This window comes from Cephus cinctus, unplaced genomic scaffold (assembly GCF_000341935.2).
Source record: "Cephus cinctus unplaced genomic scaffold, Ccin1 Ccin1_scaffold0132, whole genome shotgun sequence".
In the NCBI taxonomy this organism is placed as follows: Eukaryota; Metazoa; Arthropoda; class Insecta; order Hymenoptera; family Cephidae; genus Cephus; species Cephus cinctus.
This window is the reverse complement of record NW_014332865.1, coordinates 1,869,225-1,894,835: the sequence shown is the minus strand read 5'-3', so window position 1 is coordinate 1,894,835 and position 25,611 is coordinate 1,869,225. Positions and strand designations below refer to the sequence as shown.

Below are 25,611 nucleotides of genomic sequence, written 5' to 3'. Positions count from 1 at the left end.
TAAGGTGGAAATAATTGGCACACTCTTGGCCAGATAAATAGAAACACAAATTAATCTGATCAGATATTTACTTCCTGTCTTATCTACAGTGGTCATTAAATGAAGCATTTACATAAAATAAAGTCCGTTTACAAAATATATTCAATAGTTCCTAAACCTCGCCCAAATGTCTACAATCACGCTAGTTCTTTGCGCCAATCTTTATCGATCATTAAAAACATAAAAAGCTGTTAATCGTCCTCGGACTAACTTGGATTATTTAATAATTTAATTTAACAAGTTGTAATGCGCCGCTTTTTCATTTTCATTTTAAGTACTTTGGACTTCATAGTCTGCTGTTACGGCTGTTTGTAGTGTGAACAATTTTACCTTAGTAATTTCACACAGCTATTGATTTAATCAATTAATTCTTAACTCTATTGAATACAACTAATTATTTAAAGACTTCTTTCCGCCAAAGTTATTTTTTCTAATAATTGACTGAACCTAATGAAAACAAAAATCTATTCACATGCGATAATCAATAAATGTAATACAAACAGCCATGATATTAGATCACTGTGAAGTTATTTTATGTTTTATCAGTGAGTCCAAAGAAACCTAAGTTGTTTTCTTAATTCGATTATCTCACTTCTAACCACCATATCCTATCCTAGTTAATTAACCGGCGTTTTATCCATTTCATGCTCTTCTCTGATATATATGTTTATTTACAAATCCTTACTGTCTTTTCATTGTATAGTTGCATGCATTGTCATTGCTTCTGCAGTAGTTAAATCCGCGTCTGCTGTGCAAGAACGAACATTGCGCCTTTGACGGAAAAATACCGTGAATAATAAATGAAAGACGATAATTTTACGAATCAAGTATTCACGCATCTCTCACATACCCGCATAACGTATGTCACGTAATTATCATAACATTCGGCTTAGCTCGTTTGATTGCTCTCTGCATTTTGTTGCCTCCTATATTTAGCCACGTTGTTTTCCGTATAATCCATTATACGCCTTTGGCACTGTCTAACGTATTGCTGCTGTTTGTAGTAGATCTTGAAAGCCCCCTTTATTGTTATGAACGCTACGCCACCCTGAACATATCCAAGAGACGGCACTTTTCAAGTACTTATAATTGTTTAAGCTGTATCCAACTTGAATAACATTGAAATTACTCTAATTGAAAAAATAAAGAGCAAAGTAATCAGCCAATACGTACAAGTAACGTCCTCTGGAAATTGGAGCTCATGCTTTCAAACAAAAGCTTGCCACAGATGCTAGCAATAGTGGGCAATAGGAGAGCACCACAAAGAATTCTTGTTGCTGACACTGGATCATTCATCGGTGGAACTTCTTGTGACTGTGCTCTATCTTCGTCAGAGTAACTGTATAATAACAAAGGAGAATATGAAATCATGTGATGGTTAATGTAAGTACATATGCCCATGTAGATAATGGAATATTTACCTGCTAGGTAAGAAGTGCCTTAAAATTGGCAATTTGCAAGCATGTCTTCGGAGCAAACTTAGTGCTTGGTCTTCCCATCGAAGCATTTTCCCTAAAACAAGCATTATGGGGATAGTTGGTAAACCAACCAGCAATACCAAAGGATCAGCTTGCTCCATCATGGTCAGACCATCTTTGTGGCCAACCACTTGCATTACTGTTACTGCTCCATACGTAACAGCTGTCCAGTAAATTGAGCCAACAACTATTCCGGCTGCAATGAATGGACATACACGGAATATAACCCCATCAATCGTATCTAGAATTACGACTAAAGGTCCTGAAACACAATCAGTCACGTTACGATTATCGAATTTACATGCAGCTTATATTAATATGAAACAATCCATTACGCATGGGCGGCATTATAACCATATAATGTTTTCTTTCGATCCGCAACAATCTTATCAATCTTGTTATTAATGTTCTACGATTATAGGTCTTATCGAAATAAGATTATATCAATAGCACTTATGTCATCATTTTTACAATTAAGCTATAAAAGTGAATTAAATTTTCGTGCTCTTGCACGCTATTCTTTCACAAAAGTAACTTACCCATGTTTGGATAAACAATGATGTATTCTGTGTTACACTGCGGACACGCCACGTCCGCTCCGGAACGTCCTTTTTGTTTTTCATCTACCCAACGTTGTATGCAACCCTGATGTACCCACTTAGTTGTTCCACGACAGTGACAGGGTTTTACCCAAGAGGCTGTTGCGTCATCCTCATCCGTTGCAAAACAGACCCAACAGTACCTTTTACTAAAGATAAATGCGTTATTAATGCAAAGCACAGAGTTAATTTCATATATACAGAAAGATCTTACTCTTCTTCTGAACTTATCGTTGGTACACTTCCAGTAGTATGACTCGGTGACGATATTCCATCCGTCACATCAGTTGATAACTCGTGTCCTGTTATATCCGACGTTGTTTCTTCTTCGGAAGATATTGTTGCAGCTTGTGTATCTGGTATGTGACAAAATTTTTTGTTGATAATTATTATCTATATCTTATTGATCATAAGCAATTAGGTATATTTAAGTCATATGTATTTATGTATTTAGTCACATGTATTTAAGGTCATACCATTATTAGATTCAGTGCTTGGATGGTCTGATATTAAATTATTGCTCAATAGTCTTAATGTTTCTTCTATGCTTGCGAGACGTCCTATGTTTGGTCTGTTTGCACCTGATTCAATACGTACTACCCTACCATGATTATCTAATCCAAATGCAACTTCAACTGGTGGTGGACTATTGTCAGACATTGTGATTAAACAAAATAATAATTTCACTACTGTATTACCATCATTTATCTGAAACAAGATATTAAATAATATATATATTAAAAAGTAGCTTCAGGACAAAAGTAACAATATATTGGGATATATGATATAGAAAAAATATATAATATTGTATTTTGTTTCTCATTAGTCTCAACTCCAAAGACAGAATTAAAGTTTAATGCGTTTAAGTTTATTTATTATATTTCATTTATATACATGTACTTTTAGAAGTTAATTACTAATATTAAAATTGTACATAGGTTTTCAAAGAATATATATAGCTGTTTCCAAATCCGATACAATGGGTATATTCCAAAATTCACTGCCAATGCTATAAGTATAATTGGGTTTCATTCAATGGCATGCAGATAGAAACATTATAGTATTCAACATACTGATAGGAAATTTAAGAAAATGCCCTTAATATGAAATTTTTAAGAATAATCTTGGTTCAAAGTTTAACCATAATTTTTTTAATATTAGTCGCAGTTTAACTACACCAATATAGATGTGTTTAACATATATTTCTAGGTGTGTACATTAAAGTTAGCATGCTATTTTTGATGAAAAATTGCTATCACTCTTAAATGTAAATTACTTAAGAAAATTGAAATCATAAAATGAAAATAATTAATTAATTTTAATAAGAAACACAGTATCGTTGATGACACAATTAAGCAGAGCACAATTATTCATATCATTTTTAAGATGCCAACGAAAGGTCAAGATAATGATTTGATTTTACCATTGATTTTTCAAAGTTTTCAAGTTAAATTAGTATGTAAATCATACAAGGTTATATCAAACCTACTGGTAAAATGAACTGATACAACATGACATGTGTTTACGGTATGTTTCGTTTCACAATAAAAATGCACGCGTACAGCAATTGTAGATTACAAAAATGTATCAGGTACACTGTGGGATTGAACGTAAGAGTAAGAACAAAAAATGCATTCCTCACCTGACGGCATTCGCGTATGTCACGGCTTCTCGCTCAGGTGAACTTATCACAAGAAATGCAAACTCCTATTTGTTGTTCGTTTATATCGCCCCACTTACAACGAATTTCAATGATAATTTGTATTTTCGAAGATTCGTAGTGTCAAAGGTTTCCTTTATACGAACAATTTGTTCTATTCGCTAATGTTGGCAGCAGATACGAAACGCCTGAAGTTGTCGATCTTCAACGATAGAATCATTGATGTGAAGAGTAACCGTTCGGTCATGTACGATATATCGAAGTTCATCGTGGCGGTAATATTATTTTATGATGAAATAGTTAAGGAATTGTGATGAATAATGTTGGGAAACATTATATTGACTGTTAACAGGTATAATAATTACTTGGACTGTTATAGTAGAGTCATTGTGACTCAACTTTGTTTACAGATCGAAAAATATAATTAAAAGTGGAGGAATTGGAGCAACAGATTTATTCTACGCTAAACTACTTAAAAGAAAATCTTTTAAATACTGGAAACGGTATACAATACGAAAAATACAAAAAGCAAGAGCAAAGTATAAAGCTGAATACTACTATAAGATGAAACTAAAGCAAAGGGTGTTGGAGATTTTATCTCAAAATGTTACTTATCAGAGGAATCTTAATTTAGCTTCTCTAAAGTTGACTCTTATGTATAAGAGAATGTTGATATCTAATGCATGGAAAAAGTGGAGACTTATGGTTCAGAATCTTTATGATTCAGTACCAAAAAGGTACGTTCATACGGCTAAATGTTTTCATAAGCAAACAATTCTTAGGAGATACTTTCGTTGTTGGATTAAGAATATATCCAATAGACATGAAAAAATGAGGTTGAAGCGAGTAAGTGCTCATTTCTCCCAGAGATTATATTTCAATAAATATATTAGAATTTGGAAAATAATTCATCAACGAAGAAAACAAAATACATTATTGGAAGAAAAGGTTTTTTCTGAATTTGATTTATTGTCAAATACAGTTTAGATTTCTAATATATTGATATTCATATGTATTTTCAACTTCACATACAGGCGACTACATTTTATCATGATTTATTGATAGAATGTACTATTAAACAGTGGATTGGAGCTCATAATCGTATAATAAATTTCAAAATCTTGTGGAAACAAACAGTGGCGTATTACGAGAAAAAATTGTTAAGCAAAATCGTTGTTGCTTGGATTACATTTTGTAATATAAATATACAAATGCATAATTTAGAACGAGATGCTCAAAACTATCATCGAGAACAATTATTGCATAAATGTTTTAAAAAATTATCATTGGTAGTACAATAAACTCTCTCTAACTCAACGCTTTCAGAATTGGACTTCCGCGACACTAGAGTGTCTCCCATCACGTTTTACTATACGTCATTAGTATCGCAGAAAATTCTTATGTTATGTTATGAATGACAGCGTGTACGCTATTTTATAGAGGAAAGTGAAGATAACATCTTCCCCACTAGGGTTTTGCTTTGAGAGAGAGTTGAGGGGAAATGTCCTACTAGAGAGCGCTGAGTTACACTATGCTAACTTTTTGATTGCATATACAATTCTTCCTAATGACATTGCAAAATATTTTTATTAACAATTTCAGAATGTCTCTGAATCAAGGAACAACAAAACAAATATACAAATGGCTAATAACTTTTATAAAACAAAAATCTTGCGCAGAATAATTTCTAAGTGGAAAGCCTATCATATTCAATTGATTGAATATTCAATGAAAATAAAAACAATTTGTTCAGCAATTGAAATCAGACTAAAAACAAAGATTTTATATCACTGGAAATCTTACGTCGTGCATAAAAAATGTAACCGTCGAAGAATGTTCGTATCGTGCAATCATTATAGAAAAACACTAATGTCAAAGGGACTGAAAAAATTAAAAGCTTATCGAAAATACAAAAAAATAAAGAAACTTCAGCTGAGCTATATGAAGAATGCACTTGAAAAAATAAAAATGAATTTTCAAAAAATGTATCTTGTAAAATGGCGAAATGCTCTGTTTAATGTTGCACGAGAGAGACATAAGCTTCTGAAGGCCGAAGAATTTCAGGTTAAACTTTTAACTCGAAAATACATACATCATTGGATGATATTTTTTCAGGAGCATAGAGTCAAAAAATTGCGGAAGAAAAAGTTATTTAACAGAGCGCAATTCGTTTTCCTAAAAAGATTCATCTCTATCTGGTATGCAAAATACCAAAGAGCCTTAAATGATCATGATAAGGAAAATTGGGCAAATGTGATTTACGAGATAAAACTAAAAAAGAAGTTCTTTAACATTTGGAAAAAGTATGTTAAAGTAAGGATAGAAAGAAAGCTGGAATTTCAAGCTGCTAAAGAATTTCATAAAAAATTAGTTCTTCAGGAAGGTCTTAGACATATTTTTAGAATTTGCTTACACAAAATTGATGAGCGATATGAAAGTCGAGAAAAAGAAATTGTTAGAAATGCATTGCAAGATTTTGATATTTTGAAAAAGTTTTTTAATAAATGGCTAAGAATAGTTAGTACTTTAAGTCGTGATAAAAAATCTAGCACGGATAATATTGTAAGAAAAAATATATCCAAAGAGAAAAGGCCGCGTCTCATTATACCAAATTTTATAAAAAACTCAGCTTCTTTCCCAAATATAATGAAGACGGCTGAAAAATTTAATTATGAAGACAATTATAAATCATATATGTTAGATGAAGAATATGAATCTTTAAGATTTGACCAAACAGACCGTAAAAATCCAAATGTATGTAGGAATGACATAAACGAAAAAACTTTATCTTCTGAAAGTTTCTCAGCCTACAGTTTGGAATCCACTTTAAATTCGACCCAACCCAATATTGATAGTTCCCCATTTTTTCAAAAGTCACCCATCCAGTTTAAGAAGGATATATGCACATTAGCAAAACCTAAAGGTATCAGTCAAACATTATTACCACCATCGGCATTTTACGTTACGAGCAGTAATTGCTCAAAATTGTACTAATTAGTATAATTCTATACATACCAAAATAAGTGATTACAAAAATTACATTTTATTCTACAATAATTACAAAGCTGCATTTCACATGACACAACGCATTTCATGTAAAAGACATGTAACATGCTCGAACAATAATAAACAATTATTCAAAGTAATGTAATAATTGTCAAATGATTAAAATTATTTAGCTTTTTTTCGTTTTATCTTATTAAGTTCTCCCTGCTGGACTGATGCTTCACCAAAGATTTCCAGGACTTTCCGTTTACGTTCGGCATCACTTTTAATCTGTTGCTTAATTTGTACTTTAGCCAAGAATGCCCTGTCTTTTCGGACTTCTCGAATAGCACCTTTCATTTCCCTCTTATATTTGTGCAATAATTTTTCTCTTTCAGCCTTTTCCTTAGACATCGGTTTGTGCCTCTTGCCATCATACCTGCATAGATACATTTTATATAATCAAAAAGTCAGACGAAAAAGCTTAAAATTCAATTAATGTATGTCTTATAGAATACATTACTTACACTTTTTCTATTCGAGGTTCATACAATCTTAATGCTTTCGGTTTCTTTTTCGCAAGAACCATGTATTCCAGTCTTTTATTTTTTAATTCTTCCAAATCTTTATGAATCTTTTGTATATGTTCTTTTATATTCGTTGGATATCTCTTCCAGGTGTTCATCTTCAATAATTTTACAATTGGTTCAAATATCGAATAGACTGCTTCTAATTCTTCTAGTTGGTTCCTAAATTCAGAGAGCAAATTCACAGCGACTAACAAAGCTTTTACTCTGAATTCATCATTTAATTCATCTTGTAATAAATCATTTATATTCAAACGAGTCTCCTTTGGATTTATATTCAAACTCGTTTGTTCTTTCTCTGGGATCAATAAGTTAATGAATTCACCAGTCGATTTGAAAGGTGGGATTGTTTTAATAATTTGAACAGGTGGTTTCGCTGTAGCCATGCATATTACTCCACGTAAGAAATTAATGACTGATGGAGCAAAGCGTTTGCTCAATAGAGTATACTGTAAATGAAAACATACTGTCAAAAATATACATTAAGTATACTGTGTCATATTATGCTAATCTATTTCAGGTTGCTAATTGTATTTACCTCTAAAACAAGGGTTGAAATAAACAACCCTTTGGAAATTGCACTCCTGCTTTTAACACGGCATCTCGTTAAAATTTGAGACATAAATACTAAACACGGTGTAACAACAGGATGTCTAAAGTCAGATGTGGGAAACAGTAGTGATACCAATTTCAAAAAGATTAGCTGCAAGAAAAAATCGTTATAAAAAATAATATAGAAAAGAACTCATAAAATATCAATAACAAATATTCTTTTCTTACCGTATCCAAACCAGGATACCTCTTCTTATTTCGCTCAAATTCTTCATGCTTCTCTTTTATTACTTCTTGAATACAAATTTTCGTGTTTAGAGGATTCATGTGTGCAAGATCATAAAGGTGAGGACATAATCTAAAAAGATTTATGTTTCTATTTAACAAGCAATTTATTATTGAATCCTAGTAAAGTATTATTAGTATAATCTGGAATCATACCTGTCAAAAATTTGGAAACATTTGACTAAATCTTCGATAGTCTCTCCTAAAGCACAATCATTTAAGTGCTGCAGCAAATATGCAAATAAATTAGCCAACTTTTCATTATTGCCTTCACCTAATGAAGGATGATTACATTTAATGATTCTTTCCACGATTACTGATTGATAATCTGGTAGCCGATCTTCCAGTAATTCTTGTAGTTCTTCAAAGGTGTCTGGTGCTTTGTATGTATATGGCAATTCTTGACGTGCTTTCTCCATTATTTCTTTTCTTTTCATAAGATCTGCTTTAATTTCTAATTTTCTTGTTTCGTCAGTTAATTTACAAGATCCAGAATCTTCATTATTCTTCACTTTGAGAATTGATTTTGGTTTTTGAGTTGAATCTACGTTGTCCGAAACTGATTTCTTTTCCGATACACTATTGGAAAATCTAACATTCTTTTTATTGCTGGAGTCATCTTCACTTGATGATTCAGACTCTTTCAAGTCGGATAAATTATCTTCCTCTTCCGATGATTCTTTTTCCGAACCAGTTTCATTTAGAGAATCGTTTTCTTCTTCTTCTATTATTTTTGATAGATTCTTTTCTTTTAATTTTATTGTTCTGCTGGGTGTACTGTCAGACTGAACTTTCACCTTGTCATTATTATTATCATTATCATCTGATATTTTTAATACAGGAATATTGTCATAAGGATCGTTTTCTTGTAACTTTGATGTGATACTAATAACATCCCATCCCATTAATTTTGCCATTTTTTCAACATCTTCATTACTTCTATTTTCCAACTTCTGTATTCTCTGTTCTTGTTCTTCTTTTTCCTCATCTTCAAGTTCAATCTTTGTGCTTTCATTTTTAGATAAATGTTCACCAATATGTTTGTTCTGTTGTTTTAAGGCGTTACCTTCATCATCTACGCCGCTATCTTCATCAGAACTTTTGTTATCTTCTGAACCGTCATGGTCTTCAGATTCGTTTGATTTTTTCTTTTCAACTTTTAGCATACCATCTTCTCCATAAGCTAATGGTTCCTCTTCAATACTTTCCATGTAAAAACCATCATCTAAATCGTCGGCTGATTTGTGTTTTGGTTGCCCATCTGAGTCATCAGTAAATCCTTTCATTCTTGCTAATCTGTTAGCTTCCAACGCTTCTAATTTTTCTTTTTCTTCTTTCGCAATTTCTTCCTCTGATTTTAATCTGTCAGTTGGATTACCTCTGGCCTCAAATTTCAACTCTCTCATGGCAATATCATAATCATCAGCTTTCGACTTTTCCTCTGAATCCTGAGCAGTTTTCTTTGAAGCTGCTACTAGAGGCAAAAGATCTTTCCATTCTGAATCAAGTTTTTCTGTCAGATCTATGGTTTGTTCACGAATTTTTTGCTTCTCAGCTTTACGTTTCTTTGATTCGGCAATCAGTTGATCTATTAGATCTCTTCTGGACATTTGACTATCTGGCTTAGACAACACTCCACCACCAAAGTGAGCTTCGCTAACAAACTTTTTATCCAGTTTCCCAGTTTTATTTTCGTCATCGCTGAACTCATCATCATCGCTTTTTGGATCATCAAATTTCTCAATTTCAGCCAAGGTTTGACCTCTATGTGTCAATACTTCATCATCATTTAAATTAAAAATATCTTGCTTTTTATGAGCTTTCATTCGTTCTGCCGCAAATCTGGCCATTATTTTATCCTCTTGCGACAGTGCTGCATTTTTCTCGCCAATACGTCTGTCAAGGAATGCATTGTCCTTGTCTTTAACTTTGTACTCATGTAATAATGTTCGCTTACGTTTATTTATTGCTTTTGCTCGTGAAGTACCTGGTAAACCATGGTCTGCCTTGTTTTTTCGTCCAAGCACTTTTTGCTTTTCTTTATTTATATGTACCTCAAATGGATTTAAAATCTTCTTTTGTTGATCTCTTTTGCTCGCAGTAGATTCAGCTAAATTCTTCTTTTTATTCTTTACTTTGACCATTGTAGATTGTTATGTGCTACAGGAACATTCAATTGTATTAGTTTAATGAATTACAATTGGGTCAATACTTATAAGTATAATAATTTAGATGAATATTGAAAATTCACTTATATTGTTGGAGTTTTCAATTATTGCACATTGTATTATAAAAATTATACTGATTATTACCAGTTTGCAGAAACAACAATTCTAATATAAGATATAATATTGCAATTCTTTATTTAAAACAGGTATTTTACAGAACAAAATATTCGACAGATTATAAAATTTTCCAAAACTCCAACTTCAAAAATACGTTAAATAATGATAGGATAAAAAGAATATAAATCGCTAAATACATTATGCTTTAATATATTTGAAATAATTGAAGAATATAACTGTTTATAATAATCAATTACACAGGTAATAGTATTGTTATTTATTGTTTTCCGACAGTATAAAATATTGGTGTTAACCTCAAATTATGTCACAGAATAATTAATGCTCAGTTATATTTCTCTTTATTATATAATATGTTAAAGATATTAAGTTTTTAATAACTCACCGTAATACCGACTGGAAACTAATATAATTTACTAACAACTTTATTTCTATCACACTCCACGTGCTTCATCCCTTGTGTAGTAAAACCGCGATCTGCCGGGAGCCAATAGATAAATAGACTGAAAGTCATGATTTTCCAACATGGCTGCCTACATGGAGTTTGTTTCAGCATAAACTACATCAGAAATATTTATAATTACTGGTTGACTGTGGATTGTAAGAATCGAGATACTTGATTTACTAAAATTATGGCATCCGTTCAAGATAGTAAGTAATTATATAACAATATTTACTACACTATGCATAATTTATTATTTAATATTGTTGTTTAAGGTTAGTGATTATGTTGTGTATAAATCATTTTTGTGTTGCATTATTAAACAGTTTCATTTAATATTTTGGAACATAAACTACACCTATATATTATAAACCACGTTAACATTATTCAAATAAACTTTGCGTTGTATAATTTATATTTCATTTGACCACATATACTGCATATTGTTAAACTAAACTACATGTATAAATTGATATATATTTGTAGGATTGAAACTTAAACGTATATCCTATGATACATGGAGCACACGAGAGCAACTATGTCTGGCTTCCAGTGTACTGAAGTCTGGGGATCAGAATTGGATAAGTGTCTCAAGATCATTAAAGCCCTTTGCCGAAAAAGAAGCTTTGAGACCACCAGATTGGTTTTCTCAAAAATCATGTGCCATACAATACGCGCACTTACTAGAAAATGCAGATACACCAAAAAGAAAAAAGCGAGAAAGTGGTGAAACAACTGGAGAATCTATTGTGAAGCGCTTAACTCAAGAAAGAATAGCAGAATTGGGTCAAATCCTTGCATTTCAAAGAGATGAATACCAGCAGTTAAAGGCTGAAGTCAATTTATTAAAATCAGGCTCTGTATCAGAAGAGAAAATGCAGAAAATGTGGCTGGCTATTGAACAAGAAGAACGTGAACAAGAACAAAAATCACGGGCTCATTCAGCATGGCTAGCAAAACGTCAACAAAAACAGGATGCACCAGCTCCACTAGCGATAAGTCCTGCGAATCAACGGAAACCAGGAGAAGCTGTGGCAGAGAGTCAGGAACTAAATGATAGTACTGCTACTGAAGAAGAAGATAAGAAAAATAGAGGTGGTAGATCACCACTATTAACAAGTTTATTAAAATCTCCTAGTCCGACAACACAGATTCAAACACCAACAACCTCCGCGCAAGTCAGTTCCCCGACTATTGCAAGTCTCCTAGGATCAAGTCCCAAAGTACCAACTCCGCAATTGACACAAAGAGTATCACCCCAATTGCATCAGTTGGTTTCAATATCAATTGCAGATACAACAATCGAAAGACCATCAGTCAGTGCACCGACCCTATCTAGACTTCTAGAACTCCCAGCAAATGCACAGAGAGGTCCTCTACCAAACTTGCAAACTACAATAGCAAATATACCACAGCAAAATATAGTTACAGATATTGAAATCCAATCCCGTTCTACTAATCAAATCACAACAATCAATGAAGTACAGGTAACCCAAACGCCAGCAATTAATACATCGTCGAATATTTCTAACCAAGAGAGCATGGTGCAAATAATAGATCATATTGACGATGTTATACGGAAAGATATTATGGCTGATGTTATAGATAAGGATGAAATAAATGAGATTATTGGGGACATCGAAGAACTCATAAAAGAAGAAATCACAGCAAGTCCGCAAACTCTGGATACATCAACTACAGCCTCAGTAGTTTCAAGTTTAAGTTTGCCTCTAGCACCAGAGATTGTTACAGAACGTCAACAGCCTAGAGATGTCGACGAACCTGTGTCACTATCAAATTCTCCTCAAAGCGATATAGCTATTGAAGATATTGACTCCAGTACTTCTAATATCGCTGAAATCATTGGTACTGTAGCTATTGAACCTGCAGAGGCAAAGATAATCGTTACTGAAACGCGGCCTAATACTTTGATTGTCAAAGATAATTCAAAAGTGGAGGAAAGTGTCTCGAACGAGACAGTAACGTCAGACGAGAAATTGGAACCGATTACAGAAGATAAGGATGAAAATGATAAGGATAATTCTCCCGTCAAAGAGAAGGAAGCTATAGTAGAGCAAGAAAATGATGAAGAAAAAGAAAAATCACCAGAAACGGTACATGTAGATTCAAAACAAGATACTGAAGTTCCAAGTGTCATAAAAGAATCCACAGTGGACATCGTTGAAGAAGTACAATCGGAAGAAGAAGAAGAAGACGAGGAGGAAGAAGAAGAAGAGGAAGAAGAAGTAGAAGTAGAAGCAGAAACAGAAACAGAAACAGTAGTCCCTGTAAAGGAAATTACTAACGACAACATAGATATACAAGAATCCTGTGAGGAAATTGAAGAGAAAGAAGACATGGAAATAGATCAACTGGAATTACATCTGGCAAAGATCACGGGAGATGAGGATGCTCCTGTCGGCGCGGAAGTCGCAAGCGTTTCATCGGAAACGACGAATGATGCACCTAGTGCAGAAGATACGGAGAAATCACAAGACATTAGTTTTATATTGGAGGATGACGAGAGTTCACACAGTTCTGAAGATCGTGAAAAGAAGAAAATAGCAATCGAATCTTCTATAATAGAGAACACAATGGAAAGTCCAGATGATTTAGAACCAATCAAAGCGGAAGTATCTACTACGCCAAAGGTAGAACCTAATGTAGAAGTCACAGACGATGCTTCAACAGTGAAGCAGGAAGAATCAGTTGAAACTGTTACTGAGACTATTATTGATGAAGTAATGAAAGAGGATACAAAAGATACCACTGAAGATACAGAAGCATCAGCTTCTGAGAAAATACCTCCAAAGGAAGAAGATCAGAAACAATCAAGTATAACTCAGGATACGAGTGCAACGACAATACTTGAGGAGATAGAAAACACAAAGGAAGAACCTGAAGAAGAATTAAAAGTAGAAGCAGAAATAGAAGATACAATTAGTAAAGAAAATGAACAATTACCAGCGACATTACCAGAAAAATCTAACGCACAAAAGATGGAGGAAGAGTCAAAAGCAATTCCAGAGATTATAACACCTCCAGTGAAAGAGGAGCCAAAGAAGGCGGACAAGGAGATCAAGAAAGAGAAAGCAGAGCCTAAGGAAGTAGAAAAAGTGGAATCAATCATTAAAAAGGAAGTAACAGAATCTGCAGGTAGTGCCGGCGATGACGTAGGTGATCTTGATGAAGAGGAATCAGGACTCAGTAAACTTAGTGGTGGCCGGGCTATGAAGACTTACTCAAAGAAGCAAACCTTGGCTGTGGACAGTGAACCAGAAAATGAAGGAAGTGGAGAGGGTGCTGATTATCGTGCTTGGAAGAAAGCAGTTATGCTGGTTTACAATCGCCTAGCTACGCACAAATATGCTTCAGTATTTCTTAGACCAATTACAGAAGATCAGGCTCCTGGTTATCATTCGGTTATATTCCGTCCAATGGATTTATCAACTATTAAGAAGAACATAGACAATGGTACAATCCGATCAACAATGCATTTTCAGCGAGACGTTATGCTCATGTTTCAAAATGCCATAATCTATAATAAACACGACACGTTTGTCTACAAAATGGCGGTGTCCATGCAGGAGGAATGTCTTCAACATATGCAGGTACATTTAAAGGATCTTAGGTTTATTATGGTAGCAATTTTTAAATTTATATTGTTTTTTATGTTTCTTTGTTCTAGATTCTTGTGCAAGTCACCGGCGAGGGGCCATTTCGCAGAGAAACTAGAACTGCTGCTAGCAGTAGTAGTGAAGCTAGTGAATCTAGTGTAAAGAGAAAACGGAGTCACATTACACCGAGTCCACATGATACTGACAGTCCACGTACGAAAAAGCGCAGAAAGTCTGAAAATGATTAATTAATTGTTGCGAATTATTTTATCTTTTCAAATAATGTTCCTGAAATATTAAGCATTGTCGAGACTCTGTGAATTATCCGAGTGGTGATTTTTATATTGTATAAAGTAATACTGAGTATGAACAATTTTCTGATACATATTGTGTACTTTTGGTACCACAAGTAATGCGTTTATCGCTTATAATTGATTGTATCTGATACGTTCCGCTTATCGATTATATCAACTATTTTCAATCCACGTAAATCAGTAAAAGCTTTGTTTCAGTATAACGTGATCACTGTGAGCGATAACGTAAAAAAGTTCTTTTTGATAAAGTCATAAGACAATAGTATAAATGTACGTTAATTTATTTATATCTAAGCTTTAACATTAGTTTGCAATACAAACGTTGCACGGATTAAAAACGTAATAGAATATGTCCATGTTTATTAGAAAATTTATTTTATAAAATTATCAAGACCTTTCAACAATGTTATTATGAGTTTTTGCGACACATGTTTTTTCATTTAAATGCAATTTTGTAATATAACTTTCTTATATATTTACAAATTATGAGTTTGTATCAATAAATATTTTAAATTTTTGCTGAAACGAGTTCAAAAGTATATGTACATATATATACACACTATTCGGTATCTTTTATTGTCTATATGTATGTTTTCTATGTTTATATACGTATATAATATATATAGTGAATGTAATAATATTTTTAATTTTGACATTTGACAACAAAAGATACTGAATGAAGTCATTCATTTTCAATAAAAAATGTAGACAGCTGTCAGATGAACAAAATTTGTTAGTCTCTCCAAGTCAATGTACATACTTTGAAAGAAAATTTTAAAAAATCTATAAAAACGTATAAAGTTTAGAAAAAAATGGGTCACCATGCACGAGGCGATTGCAAAAAATTGATTTATACTTCAGAGGAAGAAGATTCTTACCAAAACTATACAACTGTTACTACTAATACAATTAGAATGATGTCAAGATTACATCTGCACCACAAACGATTTAATCTACCTAGTACATCCGGAGAAGCTGTAGGTTTTTGTGCATATGGAAGATTGAAAATTTTTCAAATATGACATGCGAAGTGACTGCGGTTATTTGGTGATTAAAAAATATGTCATTATTCATAAATGCATAACAATCATATTTTCAAGCCTCCGGTACCTATACCACCAATATCGGACGATACTGACCGACAATTTTGGGCTGAAGATGAATTGAGCAGTACTGAATCAAAACAGCATATGTTAATCAGAAGAAAACGAAGACGTAATTTAACCTACAGGAATCGTACTTCAGTATACCGGAGTCGTTCAGTTCGTTATTATTCCTCGAGTTCAAGTTCTGATCCCATTGACCAAAATATACCACCATCAGGTATCTTAAGATTAAATTAAAATATAATCATTCATGAGAATGAGCAACCTGAAATTAATAGCTGTATTTTGAACAAAGTTTTAAAGAGACGAAGACGATATCTTCTTCGTAAAGGTTTAACTACTGGAAAAATGACAAAAGGAGATAGAAACGTAACTTCTAAGCAAGAAAAAACATCTTGTTCGTCATCACGTCTAAGAAAGTCAACGATTGACAGTAATTTTTTAATAGACAACCAAAATCCTGTACTCTCTAAACACAGAATGAATTCAAATACGCCTACGGTAAGATAAAAGTTAGGGTAGTTTTTACTAAGTAAGGAAACTTATGTTTTACATGACTTGTAGAATATTGATAAAAATCTATCGTCCAAGTCATCATTGTCTAAATCCAGACAAAATAAGTGAACTACAATATATCAATAATTCATTATGATATAGTAGAATTCTAAGAACATATATCGGAAATTTATTTTTGTTTGTATACCGTAATTTAAAGAACATGGCAAACCTGATGGACTACGGTGAGGTTAAAATTTTCAAATTCATCAAAAGGTGCCTGCACAGAATCAGCCGCTCCTGACTCACTTCCTAATACATTTTATCGAATGCAGTTGACTATCAACGGATGCTGTGCCAGTTGAATAAGAGTAATCATTTGTTTTGATGTATGCCAGAATTATAAGCACGGAGGCTATAGCGAATTAACTGGGACGAGTCTGCCATTATAAAAGTATTGCAAGAAAGAAAAAATATGAGTTACTTTGTGCTACATAACGGAGAAAAAAACCAATACCAAAATCTGAGTGACACTCATTCCTACCACAGTACGTACAACGCATACATGAAAATTCTTATGTTCACCATTTTTCTCGATTTCTATAAATATCACATGATAAGTAATGGATTAGATAATAAAATTATACGTATAATACATTCATTGATTAGATATTTTTCATGGCCCGATTATATGCACATGGAAATTATATGATATACTGTTGATAGTGACATCTACAGAGTATAGTTTAAAAAAAGCGCTAAATTCCAGATAAATTAAACCTTTTTTATTGTGTTCTCTAAATTAGTTCTATTTCTTATATAAATTTTATAGATGGGAAGTTGCGGTCCGTTCTTAATTCAACTGTGGTTGGATTGTGTATTGTTCTTTTGCTCATGTCTTTGTGGAATTTGAGCCAAGAGCAATTGCCTAATACGCGTATTATAATCTTGAGATCAAGTAAGACTCCATTGCGCAGAACTTCCCACAAATTTGTATCCTTTGGATTGGATACTTCTTTGCTTCGAAATATGAATAAAATGCCTATAAAAGATGACCGATTTATTAATCTTGCTCGACACTTAAGTCCTGCTTATGTCAGGGTTGGAGGAACCTCTGCTGATTGTCTCTTCTTTAACAAGGTCGCTTTGTGAATAATCGTTAACCATATCAAAGCGAAAGTAATTGATTGATCCTAATACTGTGTATAATTTTAATAGATCTTACCGATGCATTCTGTGAAACCAACGAGTCCCGTAGATGGAAATGACATTAGTAATTTTACGATCACTAATAAAGATTTTATGTCGGTTTACGAATTTGCAAATAATACTGGATTAAGAATGATCTTTGATTTGAACGCTTTGATTAGAAATCCTGATGGTTCATGGAATTATACTAATGCTAAAGAAATTATCCTCTTTGCTAAAGGTCATGAAATGTCAATGGATTGGCAATTAGGAAATGGTGAGTAAAAAACTTTACCATTATTTTCAACTCGCTAATTAAAAATAATTTTAAATTGCAGAACCTAATTCCTTCCACCACGTATTCGATGTACAAATCTTACCACAACAGTTGGCAATGGATTACATTGTATTACGAGGATTGTTAGATTCGTTAGGATATGCAAGCAGCATTCTCATAGGGCCGGAAGTAAATCATGTTGGTGATGAAAACCACAAAGGAGAGGATTACGCTAGAATTTTTTTGGAAAACAACAATAACAGTGTGGATCATGTTACTTGGCACCAATACTATTTAAATGGTCGTGAAGCAAAAGTCGAAGATTTCATAAACCCTGCCACATTTAATTATCTGCCAGGACAAATCAAATCAATGAGACAAGCGATTAATGCATCAGGACAAAAAATTAACATGTGGCTATGTATGAATTTTGTAATCTAACATTCAATCTGACTTATAATACTTTATACAGAAGGCTTGTAAATTTATTATAATATTCACAGCGGAAACCAGCACAGCATATGGTGGTGGTGCACCAGGGTTATCAGACAGATTTGTGGCCGGTTTCCTTTGGCTGGATAAGCTAGGATATAGCGCTAAATCTGGTGTGTATAGCGTAACAAGACAATCATTATTTGGTGGAAATTATTCTATGGTAGGACCGGATCTCGATCCGAATCCTGATTGGTGGGTTACCGTGATGTTCCAACATTTCGTCTCTGAGATAGTTTTGGAGATAGTATCACCGGACCCAGAACTGTTAAGACTATACGTACATTGCACTCCTCAGAAAGCCTTGCTCAACAGAGTTCCAGCAATTACTGTATATGGAATAAATTTAAACAAGGTTCAAACCAATATTTGGTTTCAAGGCCTCGATCGAAATGTCAAAATATTCTTGTATGCTTTGACCTCTGAACAACTAACATCCAGGTATGTAAAATTTTAATATAATCACGATTGTCCAACTTGACTTAATATATCACAGGTGTGATTCTTAGTTCAGGAAATTATATACATTAATATTTGCATAGGAAAATACAACTTAATGAAGAAATATTGATGCTGCAATCTAATGGAGACTTACCACCCTTCAGACCGATAATATTTAATGCAAATCAGAATATTCCTCTTGCACCGTACTCGATGAATTTCTTAGTGCTCCATGGCGTAGATTTTCCAGCATGCTCGCGTTAGTCAACGAGTTATATTAATGAAGCGCAACATATAATTTATTGCATACACTTATTTCGTATACCGTAATAAAGGTCTGTGTGTATTTTGATAAAAAGAACGGCATTTACACTAATTTGTGGCAAGGCCGTATCAAGTATACTAGGGAGCATATGCAATTGTAATACTATAAACGTAAAGCAACCTTCTTATTTGAGTAATTTAAAATACATTACTTCTCGATATATTAGCAATAACAATTATATCGGTTACTTGACGAGTTTTAAACCGAGTAAATAAAAGATTATTTGCAATACATCGTACTTTGATTCGGCCCTGCAATTAAGTTTTCATTTATTAATTTATTATACACCTTTAAAACTATACTTTATACAAGGAGTATATTGTAATACATTGCATCCACGACATGTACTCGCAATCGGTACAATATTTGACAACGAATGCACAGTTTCCACATTTTTCAAAGACTGTATACTAAAGTTGTTTAGACAACAATGTGTTAAACCTACTCAAGTAATAATGATGTAAATAAAATGAAAGAATGAAATTTCTATGATTCTTGGTTCGTGCAATCTGACACTCGCGCTTCATCTTGTATTATGACTGGTTCCTATACGCTTTCCACATGTGTATCGATGCATTCTACCAATAAGAACTTGTATGCCAACTAGTTCATCACGTAATAGATTATATTATAGTTATGAAAAAACATGATAAAACTATGATCAAGATCACGTATGTAACTCATATTAACGATATGAATATAGAAAATAGTGGTATCATACACGAGAATGGAATGAAGCAAAGATGTTTCAGCTATATCAAGTATCAATGAAAATAAAATAATTATATAGACGCTGAAAACCACCACCTGACTTGCATTATACTATGTTGCTGATTTATATTGATGTATCGAATAACAAAGTTATGAATACTATATAGATGTTGCATCGGTCTTATACAGTATCCTTCGAAAGGTGTATGCAATAGAGTGCAGAACGTTACTAATATCAACAGAACACGTCTTTTTACTTTTCATATTTTGTAGCTTCAAAGTATACAGCACTTAAATATTTGAGTGTATATTTACATAAAATGGTATATTTACTATAGTACCGACCTTTACTCTGACGCAGAAATGGTAATGGTCTTACCCTTAGGATCGTCAAACCGGTCCATTGTACGAATATCCATCACCATTGTTAGTCCCCAGATCAAGATCATAGCCATGATGGCAGTAACAAATAGTCCCATCCAAATGGGAATTGTTGTAAAACCGACACAATCATACGCATCATTAAATGATGTCGCATCAACTTGCACTTGAATATTAGTTATGTTTAAACGTACTGAGGTACTGTTGAATTCAGTTTTTTGTGAGCAGTGGTATGAAAAGTTAAAAGGGAAAACAATTTCCGTATTGGAATAAAGGAGAGTAGCGCTCATGCCTGTAGGTTCGTACTCGACTGTTTTCAGCGTGTAGTAGCCTGCTGTTTCAACTGTGAACAGGAAGCGAAGTGTAACTTCTGTGATGTTACCGATGGTAATATCAAAGACCATATTTAATTGCACAGAATTTGTGGTACTATTTCCATCATTTGAGACACTCGTTGGAGTTGGAAGACTGACATACGTTTCAACTCCTGAAACCTAAATTCATATTGTTAATTAAATATATTTGCATTCAACTGATTTTATTCTAACAGCATATGTATACAATTGCAAAGGAAACAAATCTAACACATATTCTTACCTTGAGTTGAGGTGCAACAGATGAATATAAAAGGACTCGATCTGATGTGACCAAGAAATAAGTATCATTTTGGGCCATCACTTCTCTTCTAGTACGTTCGGAACGGCTGTAACTGCAAGAGCGGCCTGTTAGGCCTATGAGCAAGTTAGGACTAGATTCTTGCACTGTCTTGTAAATTTCAGGAATAGTATCCAGGTTGGTAATTGAGACAGTTACAAGTTGTCCATCAGAAATAAATTCAGGAGTATCATCACTAGTTTGATTATAAGCTGGTATATTCTCAAACACAGATAGAGGTCTATCAACTGCAGGCAAGTATGTCAGGGAACCACCATTATTCAAGTCCAAGAAGGCCTAAAAAAGAAGTGGATAATATATATAATCATCTATAATTCGTTAGTAGCAAATATCCAAGTATCAACTGGCCATATAATCATTATCAAATAATTTTAACGTTTAGATAAAAAATAAGATTGGAAAAAGGACGCCAGGAAAACTTTCTCAGCGATGAACCTAAATACTTTTTAGGTCAAAAGTTCTCTCTCTCCGGTAATGACATAACTATATATAGCGAATCTAAAATTTTTAATACATACGTTCTTGTGATGGCTCAAATCCTCGACACAGAGATTATCCCTGACAAAGAGAAGTACGGGTGGTTGGGATCCGCCCACCTTCTCAGCCAAGATTCCTTCGAATTCAACCGGAGATGTCTTGAGGAGCGGATTCGCGGCAGATAACGGTGAGCTAGTGGCTTCACCTCCCCACAAAAGTACAGGTACTGTGTCGCCAGCAAGTGTTGTTACAATTTGCAATGAAATCAGAAGCCCAAGGGCCACAATAAAACGAGACCCCAACATGATTTCTGTCACGATGCACCGTTCAGAGTGATTAGTTCGGCTCGAGCAGAAGGCACTCTGGGCGCCTGACCAGTTTACTGTCATATGACACTGGCACGTGATGATTCTTATCCGCTGTTCAAACTAAATTCCGTTACTTTCTTTTACTGTGAATTTAACATTCAATTAAACTTTGGAGATTTTTATGCTACTTCTATAAATTATCAAGAAGATATGAATTTGTTCTTTGAATTTGAGATGTATTAATATCGAATATAAGTAACTTAAATGATTCATTGAACTTTTGTACAACGAAATCTACTACTACCGATTGAGATAAATTTTGGGCGCGGAAACAAGTACTTATTATAATCTGTCGTTTCTCCAAGTCAACCAGAAATAAAGATTTAACATTTCATTTTCACACTTCTAAACTTACATCTAACCATTTATACATCTCCGATTTCTGTGAGAATCGGAGAATATTATAAAGCACCTAGACGACGTCCATGGCAGCTGACATTATCTTATGAAAATGTAGAAGTACTATTGTAAATTAGAATTTACTTGGCTAATTAAAATTATATTTGACAGTGTTTTATCTATCTTGATGACGTTCTCACCATATTTTTACAATTCATCTAATTTCATATAACGTTATTTATCTATATAAATGCTCAATAAATTATTTGGGGATCAGTGAATAAATAACTTGATTTCTGTACAAAATGCATACATTTTATTTTATTGGTAGATCCTCTTTGGATCGCATGTTTTATACGGCGTACCACAACATTTACATTGTAAGCTGGTGATAGATGTTAACACCTTCCTGCAGACTATATGCTTGCATGGCAATCTATATAGAATACTATTCGAGCAACAGCTACAACTTTCAAATTCACAAATTGAATGTTGTGGCGAACTAAAACGTTTCAGACTCGATAACACGTCCTGAATATTCTCTTCCAATTTGCTATCAATTTTTATAATTGTAGGTTCCTTTTTTATTGTTTTAATACATTCATTATTTTTTGATGTTATAACTTTGGCCCTTTTCATGATTTTTGATGGACCTGCTGCTTGCTTAGAACACACTGCAACAACTGGTAATGTATGGTGATGAGCTTTCCTCTTATGACAACTACTCTGAATTGTGGAGAGACTGTGTTGCGTTTTTGTCATAATCTCAACATTATCCTTTGTTGTATCATTTTTAGTAATAGTTGCTGGTAGTTTTAATAGTCTACCACGTGGTGCTGTTGGTTTGAATTTTGAACCTAAGACTCTTGGTAGTTTTTTTATTTCATCCAAGTCACTGTTCTCCAAAAGATATTTATCTATTCTTGATTTGAGTGCAGAAGCAGCTATTGGTCTTCGAAATTCATTGAAGGGCATTCCAGTAAATGGATCAGTTAATGTTCTACCCCATAAAGCTTCATTTGCTTCATGTTTTTCTAAAGTATTTTGATCAATAATCTTTCCACTAGGCAGTGTTACTGGTTGGATCATAATCTCACATGTTATTGGGTCCAAAAATTCTTCAGGTACATTTACCAATATCTCACTTCTGTTTCTATATATTACACAAGATAAGATAATGTTCTTAACCATTATAAATATATTAAGTAATTATTCATATAATAATAAATAGACATAACTTACTGAGGTTTCCTAGTAGAAATAGGATCAATAGCTGTTGTTTTATTTGATTGTGAATCCTGTGGAATATGTTTTCTTATCCACATGGAGTGAATACTTGCTATTACATCTCTTCCACAACAACGTGATACTCGTCCCCAGACTTCTATTCGACCTAGTGCTGGCACAGAATTTTCTGTCTTTAATATACATATACGAAGATTGCTGGCTTGGTTCACAGATCGTTGGTTAGAAATCTTTATATATCTTCGTAAGAAATGGTAAGGAGTATTGGACACAGATTCATCTATATCTCTCCTATAGAATAACACTCCTACGTCGTTTGAATTTAGATACCCTGCTGCAAGAACTGTATGTTGTATAGCTTGGTCATCAATTGCTTTTGATGATAGTTGAAATCCTGATGATTTCTGAGCCCCAACACTAGGCCAAATTATAACATGACTTATTTGTATGTTGCATATGAACTTTAAGTCAATATGTATAGGTGGTTTTATGCAAGAGTAGGCTAAAAAACCTTTAGAATTATCTTTTGTAAGATTAGTTACTTCATATCCTTCTGTACTGACTGTACTGCAGCTTACTTCTGTCCTCAGACATGGATCACAAAAGTTTAAAAGCATTTTGTTGCTTACTTAGTATTGCCACAGCTGACATATTTATTTATCAGAATATCATTACACATAATATTTTTTTCTATCAATCTATTCAATTCCAATCTTATGTACCATTAAAAATTAACACAAGATCTAAGAACACATCAAATGATTTTCTGTATCTACTAATTTTCAACAAATTTTGTAATACAATAAAATATTATTCTTCCTTATATATTTTTCTCACAATACTTGTTTTTAATATTAAATTTATACTTTTGCATGTCACTTTTAATTTTTCTTTTATACTCTTATTGTGTTTCTTGATATTTTCATGACGGAGAAAGAATGATCAGGTTCTTGATATAACCATATTTTTTCGTATAATAAAAAGAAAACTTTCAGCAGCAATAGCAATTTCTGTATATAGTGACAGCTAGCATGTTATTGGTAGAAGAAAAGTTACTTCTGACCAACAACCAATAGCATCCTTAGTTTCAATTATTTCACTGCTTGTCGATCTTCATGGAAAGCGCATTTAGGTTGAATCAAAGTACGATCATACACGTGCGTGTCAGTGTTCGTTTTGTTTAAAACTAAAATTTATTAATAAAAATGGAGAAAGAAAAATCTTCCAAGTCAGAGCCTGAGGAGTCTTTAGATGCATCTGGGATTCAAGAGTCTAGTTATGAAGAAAAACTACAAAATGTCAATACCATAGCCAAGCCGATGGCACCCAAGAAGTTAACCAAAAAGATATACAAGTGTATAAAGAAAGGTAAATTCTTGTAAATTAAATATATCTATTACATTGTACAGTTAGGTAAGAAATATATAACGTGATATTGCTTGATTTTTTTTATAAAGTATTTACTTTTTTCAGCATCAAAGCACAAAACCTACCTTAGGAATGGTCTAAAAGATGTTCAAAAACATATTCGCAAGGGTGAACGAGGGTAAATTTCGTACATTTCTTTAACTTAGGGCATGTTCCATATTTCACTGCCAATACAAGTATTGTTGTATCTCTGTTTACCTGCATGGAATTGAGTAGAACACAACTGTACTTGCAGTAAATTTTGGAGTATATCCTTAATTGTTTATGAAATACCTTACTGTTTTATCTAGTCAAACCATTTACATATTTACAGAATAGTAGTTTTTGCTGGAGATGTATTTCCAATAGAAATAATGTGCCACTTACCAATTGTATGTGAAGATAAAGAGCTTCCTTATTGCTTTACCCCATCGAGACAAGATATTGGTGCAGCAATGGGAGTTAAGCGTGGCAGTCTAATGGTACTCATTAAAGAGCATCCTGATTATAAAGATATTTATGATCAAATTAAAACATCAATGGCAACTCTTGCTACTCCATTATAGGTATAAGAAATAACAGTATCTACAGTGCAGTGTACATTGTGAACTATTTTTTATTATGCAAAGAGAAATAAGTACTACATTTATGTTCAACAATGGAAAGATAAAATTATCTAATGCTGTATTTTTGGCAAGAGCCAAACACTGAAACTGCATTTCTACAAATACAAGAATTATTTTATAAATAAATTGATTACCTTAATACTTTATCCTTTTTACTACCATTCATACTGAAAAAAAATTATACTTTGCAAAGGAAA

At 33.2% G+C, this 25,611-nt stretch overlaps 9 protein-coding genes across 15 annotated transcripts; 5 read left to right on the top strand and 4 right to left on the bottom strand.

The window, feature by feature from the left end:
• Positions 1 to 517: 517 nt before the first annotated feature.
• Positions 518 to 4,020, bottom strand: LOC107263119 (E3 ubiquitin-protein ligase MARCH5). Of its 2 annotated transcripts, XM_025080507.1 has the most exons (8): positions 3,759 to 4,020; positions 2,593 to 2,824; positions 2,331 to 2,472; positions 2,057 to 2,265; positions 1,461 to 1,779; positions 1,213 to 1,378; positions 890 to 1,087; positions 518 to 810 (listed from the first exon to the last, which is right to left on the bottom strand). In XM_025080507.1, the coding sequence occupies exons 2-7, from the start codon at positions 2,774 to 2,776 to the stop codon at positions 929 to 931; spliced, it is 1,179 nt and encodes a 392-aa protein (XP_024936275.1). In that variant the 5' UTR covers positions 2,777 to 2,824; positions 3,759 to 4,020; the 3' UTR covers positions 518 to 810; positions 890 to 928. The 2 variants fall into 2 exon arrangements, with proteins under 2 accessions (XP_024936275.1, XP_015585470.1); XM_015729984.2 differs by having other exon boundaries at positions 518 to 1,087.
• Positions 4,021 to 4,023: 3 nt separating this feature from the next.
• Positions 4,024 to 6,794, top strand: LOC107263118 (protein SFI1 homolog). 3 transcript variants are annotated; one of them, XM_015729981.2, is made up of 3 exons: positions 4,024 to 4,128; positions 4,187 to 4,513; positions 5,379 to 5,580. In XM_015729981.2, exons 1-3 carry the CDS (start codon positions 4,097 to 4,099, stop codon positions 5,458 to 5,460), a joined length of 441 nt encoding a protein of 146 aa, XP_015585467.1. In that variant the 5' UTR covers positions 4,024 to 4,096; the 3' UTR covers positions 5,461 to 5,580. The 3 variants fall into 3 exon arrangements, with proteins under 3 accessions (XP_015585467.1, XP_024936274.1, XP_015585465.1); XM_025080506.1 differs by lacking the exon at positions 5,379 to 5,580 and adding an exon at positions 4,811 to 5,372 and having other exon boundaries at positions 4,187 to 4,724; XM_015729979.2 differs by lacking the exon at positions 4,024 to 4,128 and having other exon boundaries at positions 4,381 to 4,513; positions 5,379 to 6,794.
• Positions 6,795 to 6,800: 6 nt separating this feature from the next.
• Positions 6,801 to 16,841, bottom strand: LOC107263114 (nucleolar protein 14 homolog). Of its 2 annotated transcripts, XM_015729971.2 has the most exons (7): positions 16,695 to 16,841; positions 10,874 to 11,047; positions 8,342 to 10,345; positions 8,129 to 8,258; positions 7,887 to 8,051; positions 7,289 to 7,797; positions 6,801 to 7,200 (listed from the first exon to the last, which is right to left on the bottom strand). In XM_015729971.2, exons 3-7 carry the CDS (start codon positions 10,327 to 10,329, stop codon positions 6,948 to 6,950), a joined length of 3,045 nt encoding a protein of 1,014 aa, XP_015585457.1. In that variant the 5' UTR covers positions 10,330 to 10,345; positions 10,874 to 11,047; positions 16,695 to 16,841; the 3' UTR covers positions 6,801 to 6,947. The 2 variants fall into 2 exon arrangements, with proteins under 2 accessions (XP_015585457.1, XP_024936270.1); XM_025080502.1 differs by lacking the exons at positions 10,874 to 11,047; positions 16,695 to 16,841 and having other exon boundaries at positions 8,342 to 10,081; positions 10,173 to 10,309.
• On the top strand, positions 10,987 to 15,231 carry LOC107263113 (bromodomain-containing protein 8). Its single transcript, XM_015729970.2, has 3 exons — positions 10,987 to 11,139; positions 11,417 to 14,541; positions 14,619 to 15,231. Exons 1-3 carry the CDS (start codon positions 11,121 to 11,123, stop codon positions 14,793 to 14,795), a joined length of 3,321 nt encoding a protein of 1,106 aa, XP_015585456.1. The 5' UTR covers positions 10,987 to 11,120; the 3' UTR covers positions 14,796 to 15,231.
• On the top strand, positions 15,507 to 16,866 carry LOC107263123. Of its 3 annotated transcripts, none has more exons than XM_025080509.1 (4): positions 15,507 to 15,838; positions 15,962 to 16,184; positions 16,263 to 16,468; positions 16,739 to 16,866. In XM_025080509.1, exons 1-4 carry the CDS (start codon positions 15,674 to 15,676, stop codon positions 16,799 to 16,801), a joined length of 657 nt encoding a protein of 218 aa, XP_024936277.1. In that variant the 5' UTR covers positions 15,507 to 15,673; the 3' UTR covers positions 16,802 to 16,866. The 3 variants fall into 3 exon arrangements, with proteins under 3 accessions (XP_024936277.1, XP_024936279.1, XP_024936278.1); XM_025080511.1 differs by having other exon boundaries at positions 15,507 to 15,891; XM_025080510.1 differs by lacking the exon at positions 16,739 to 16,866 and adding an exon at positions 16,532 to 16,668.
• Positions 16,867 to 16,868: 2 nt separating this feature from the next.
• Positions 16,869 to 19,232, top strand: LOC107263116 (heparanase). The gene is made up of 6 exons (XM_015729975.2): positions 16,869 to 17,010; positions 17,295 to 17,602; positions 17,681 to 17,927; positions 17,989 to 18,348; positions 18,431 to 18,860; positions 18,962 to 19,232. The coding sequence occupies exons 1-6, from the start codon at positions 16,938 to 16,940 to the stop codon at positions 19,122 to 19,124; spliced, it is 1,581 nt and encodes a 526-aa protein (XP_015585461.1). The 5' UTR covers positions 16,869 to 16,937; the 3' UTR covers positions 19,125 to 19,232.
• Positions 19,233 to 19,482: 250 nt separating this feature from the next.
• LOC107263120 (V-type proton ATPase subunit S1) lies at positions 19,483 to 21,833 on the bottom strand. The gene is made up of 3 exons (XM_015729985.2): positions 21,471 to 21,833; positions 20,875 to 21,228; positions 19,483 to 20,771 (listed from the first exon to the last, which is right to left on the bottom strand). Exons 1-3 carry the CDS (start codon positions 21,816 to 21,818, stop codon positions 20,244 to 20,246), a joined length of 1,230 nt encoding a protein of 409 aa, XP_015585471.1. The 5' UTR covers positions 21,819 to 21,833; the 3' UTR covers positions 19,483 to 20,243.
• A 596-nt stretch (positions 21,834 to 22,429) lies between these two features.
• Positions 22,430 to 24,362, bottom strand: LOC107263117 (RING finger protein 37). Its single transcript, XM_015729977.2, has 2 exons — positions 23,379 to 24,362; positions 22,430 to 23,289 (listed from the first exon to the last, which is right to left on the bottom strand). Exons 1-2 carry the CDS (start codon positions 23,996 to 23,998, stop codon positions 22,458 to 22,460), a joined length of 1,452 nt encoding a protein of 483 aa, XP_015585463.1. The 5' UTR covers positions 23,999 to 24,362; the 3' UTR covers positions 22,430 to 22,457.
• A 132-nt stretch (positions 24,363 to 24,494) lies between these two features.
• On the top strand, positions 24,495 to 25,553 carry LOC107263124 (H/ACA ribonucleoprotein complex subunit 2-like protein). Its single transcript, XM_015729990.2, has 3 exons — positions 24,495 to 24,749; positions 24,855 to 24,927; positions 25,123 to 25,553. Exons 1-3 carry the CDS (start codon positions 24,587 to 24,589, stop codon positions 25,352 to 25,354), a joined length of 468 nt encoding a protein of 155 aa, XP_015585476.1. The 5' UTR covers positions 24,495 to 24,586; the 3' UTR covers positions 25,355 to 25,553.
• Positions 25,554 to 25,611: the final 58 nt, after the last annotated feature.

What these genes read in the sequence shown, in the direction of transcription:
- LOC107263119 (XM_015729984.2), bottom strand. Translation starts at nt 2,776, where the DNA reads ATGTCTGACAATAGTCCACCACCAGTTGAAGTTGCATTTGGATTAGAT. An exon ending in AGGCACTTCTTACCTAGCAG is followed by an intron (nt 1,379 to 1,460) that starts GTAAATATTCCA and finishes GTTATTATACAG; the next exon opens with TTACTCTGACGAAGATAGAG. An exon ending in ATTTCCAGAGGACGTTACTT is followed by an intron (nt 1,088 to 1,212) that starts GTACGTATTGGC and finishes GGATATGTTCAG; the next exon opens with GGTGGCGTAGCGTTCATAAC.
- LOC107263118 (XM_015729979.2), top strand. Translation starts at nt 5,418, where the DNA reads ATGGCTAATAACTTTTATAAAACAAAAATCTTGCGCAGAATAATTTCT.
- LOC107263114 (XM_015729971.2), bottom strand. Translation starts at nt 10,329, where the DNA reads ATGGTCAAAGTAAAGAATAAAAAGAAGAATTTAGCTGAATCTACTGCG. An exon ending in GGTATCCTGGTTTGGATACG is followed by an intron (nt 8,052 to 8,128) that starts GTAAGAAAAGAA and finishes TTTTTCTTGCAG; the next exon opens with CTAATCTTTTTGAAATTGGT. An exon ending in TTTCAACCCTTGTTTTAGAG is followed by an intron (nt 7,798 to 7,886) that starts GTAAATACAATT and finishes TTTCATTTACAG; the next exon opens with TATACTCTATTGAGCAAACG.
- LOC107263113 (XM_015729970.2), top strand. An exon ending in AATGTCTTCAACATATGCAG is followed by an intron (nt 14,542 to 14,618) that starts GTACATTTAAAG and finishes TCTTTGTTCTAG; the next exon opens with ATTCTTGTGCAAGTCACCGG.
- LOC107263123 (XM_025080509.1), top strand. Translation starts at nt 15,674, where the DNA reads ATGGGTCACCATGCACGAGGCGATTGCAAAAAATTGATTTATACTTCA. An exon ending in CTAGTACATCCGGAGAAGCT is followed by an intron (nt 15,839 to 15,961) that starts GTAGGTTTTTGT and finishes CATATTTTCAAG; the next exon opens with CCTCCGGTACCTATACCACC. An exon ending in TGAATTCAAATACGCCTACG is followed by an intron (nt 16,469 to 16,738) that starts GTAAGATAAAAG and finishes ATTCATCAAAAG; the next exon opens with GTGCCTGCACAGAATCAGCC.
- LOC107263116 (XM_015729975.2), top strand. Translation starts at nt 16,938, where the DNA reads ATGAGTTACTTTGTGCTACATAACGGAGAAAAAAACCAATACCAAAAT. An exon ending in TGACACTCATTCCTACCACA is followed by an intron (nt 17,011 to 17,294) that starts GTACGTACAACG and finishes TAAATTTTATAG; the next exon opens with ATGGGAAGTTGCGGTCCGTT. An exon ending in ATTGTCTCTTCTTTAACAAG is followed by an intron (nt 17,603 to 17,680) that starts GTCGCTTTGTGA and finishes TAATTTTAATAG; the next exon opens with ATCTTACCGATGCATTCTGT.
- LOC107263120 (XM_015729985.2), bottom strand. Translation starts at nt 21,818, where the DNA reads ATGACAGTAAACTGGTCAGGCGCCCAGAGTGCCTTCTGCTCGAGCCGA. An exon ending in ATTTGAGCCATCACAAGAAC is followed by an intron (nt 21,229 to 21,470) that starts GTATGTATTAAA and finishes CTTCTTTTTTAG; the next exon opens with GCCTTCTTGGACTTGAATAA. An exon ending in CTGTTGCACCTCAACTCAAG is followed by an intron (nt 20,772 to 20,874) that starts GTAAGAATATGT and finishes ATATGAATTTAG; the next exon opens with GTTTCAGGAGTTGAAACGTA.
- LOC107263117 (XM_015729977.2), bottom strand. Translation starts at nt 23,998, where the DNA reads ATGCTTTTAAACTTTTGTGATCCATGTCTGAGGACAGAAGTAAGCTGC. An exon ending in ATTTCTACTAGGAAACCTCA is followed by an intron (nt 23,290 to 23,378) that starts GTAAGTTATGTC and finishes TGTAATATATAG; the next exon opens with AAACAGAAGTGAGATATTGG.
- LOC107263124 (XM_015729990.2), top strand. Translation starts at nt 24,587, where the DNA reads ATGGAGAAAGAAAAATCTTCCAAGTCAGAGCCTGAGGAGTCTTTAGAT. An exon ending in ATACAAGTGTATAAAGAAAG is followed by an intron (nt 24,750 to 24,854) that starts GTAAATTCTTGT and finishes TACTTTTTTCAG; the next exon opens with CATCAAAGCACAAAACCTAC. An exon ending in ATTCGCAAGGGTGAACGAGG is followed by an intron (nt 24,928 to 25,122) that starts GTAAATTTCGTA and finishes ACATATTTACAG; the next exon opens with AATAGTAGTTTTTGCTGGAG.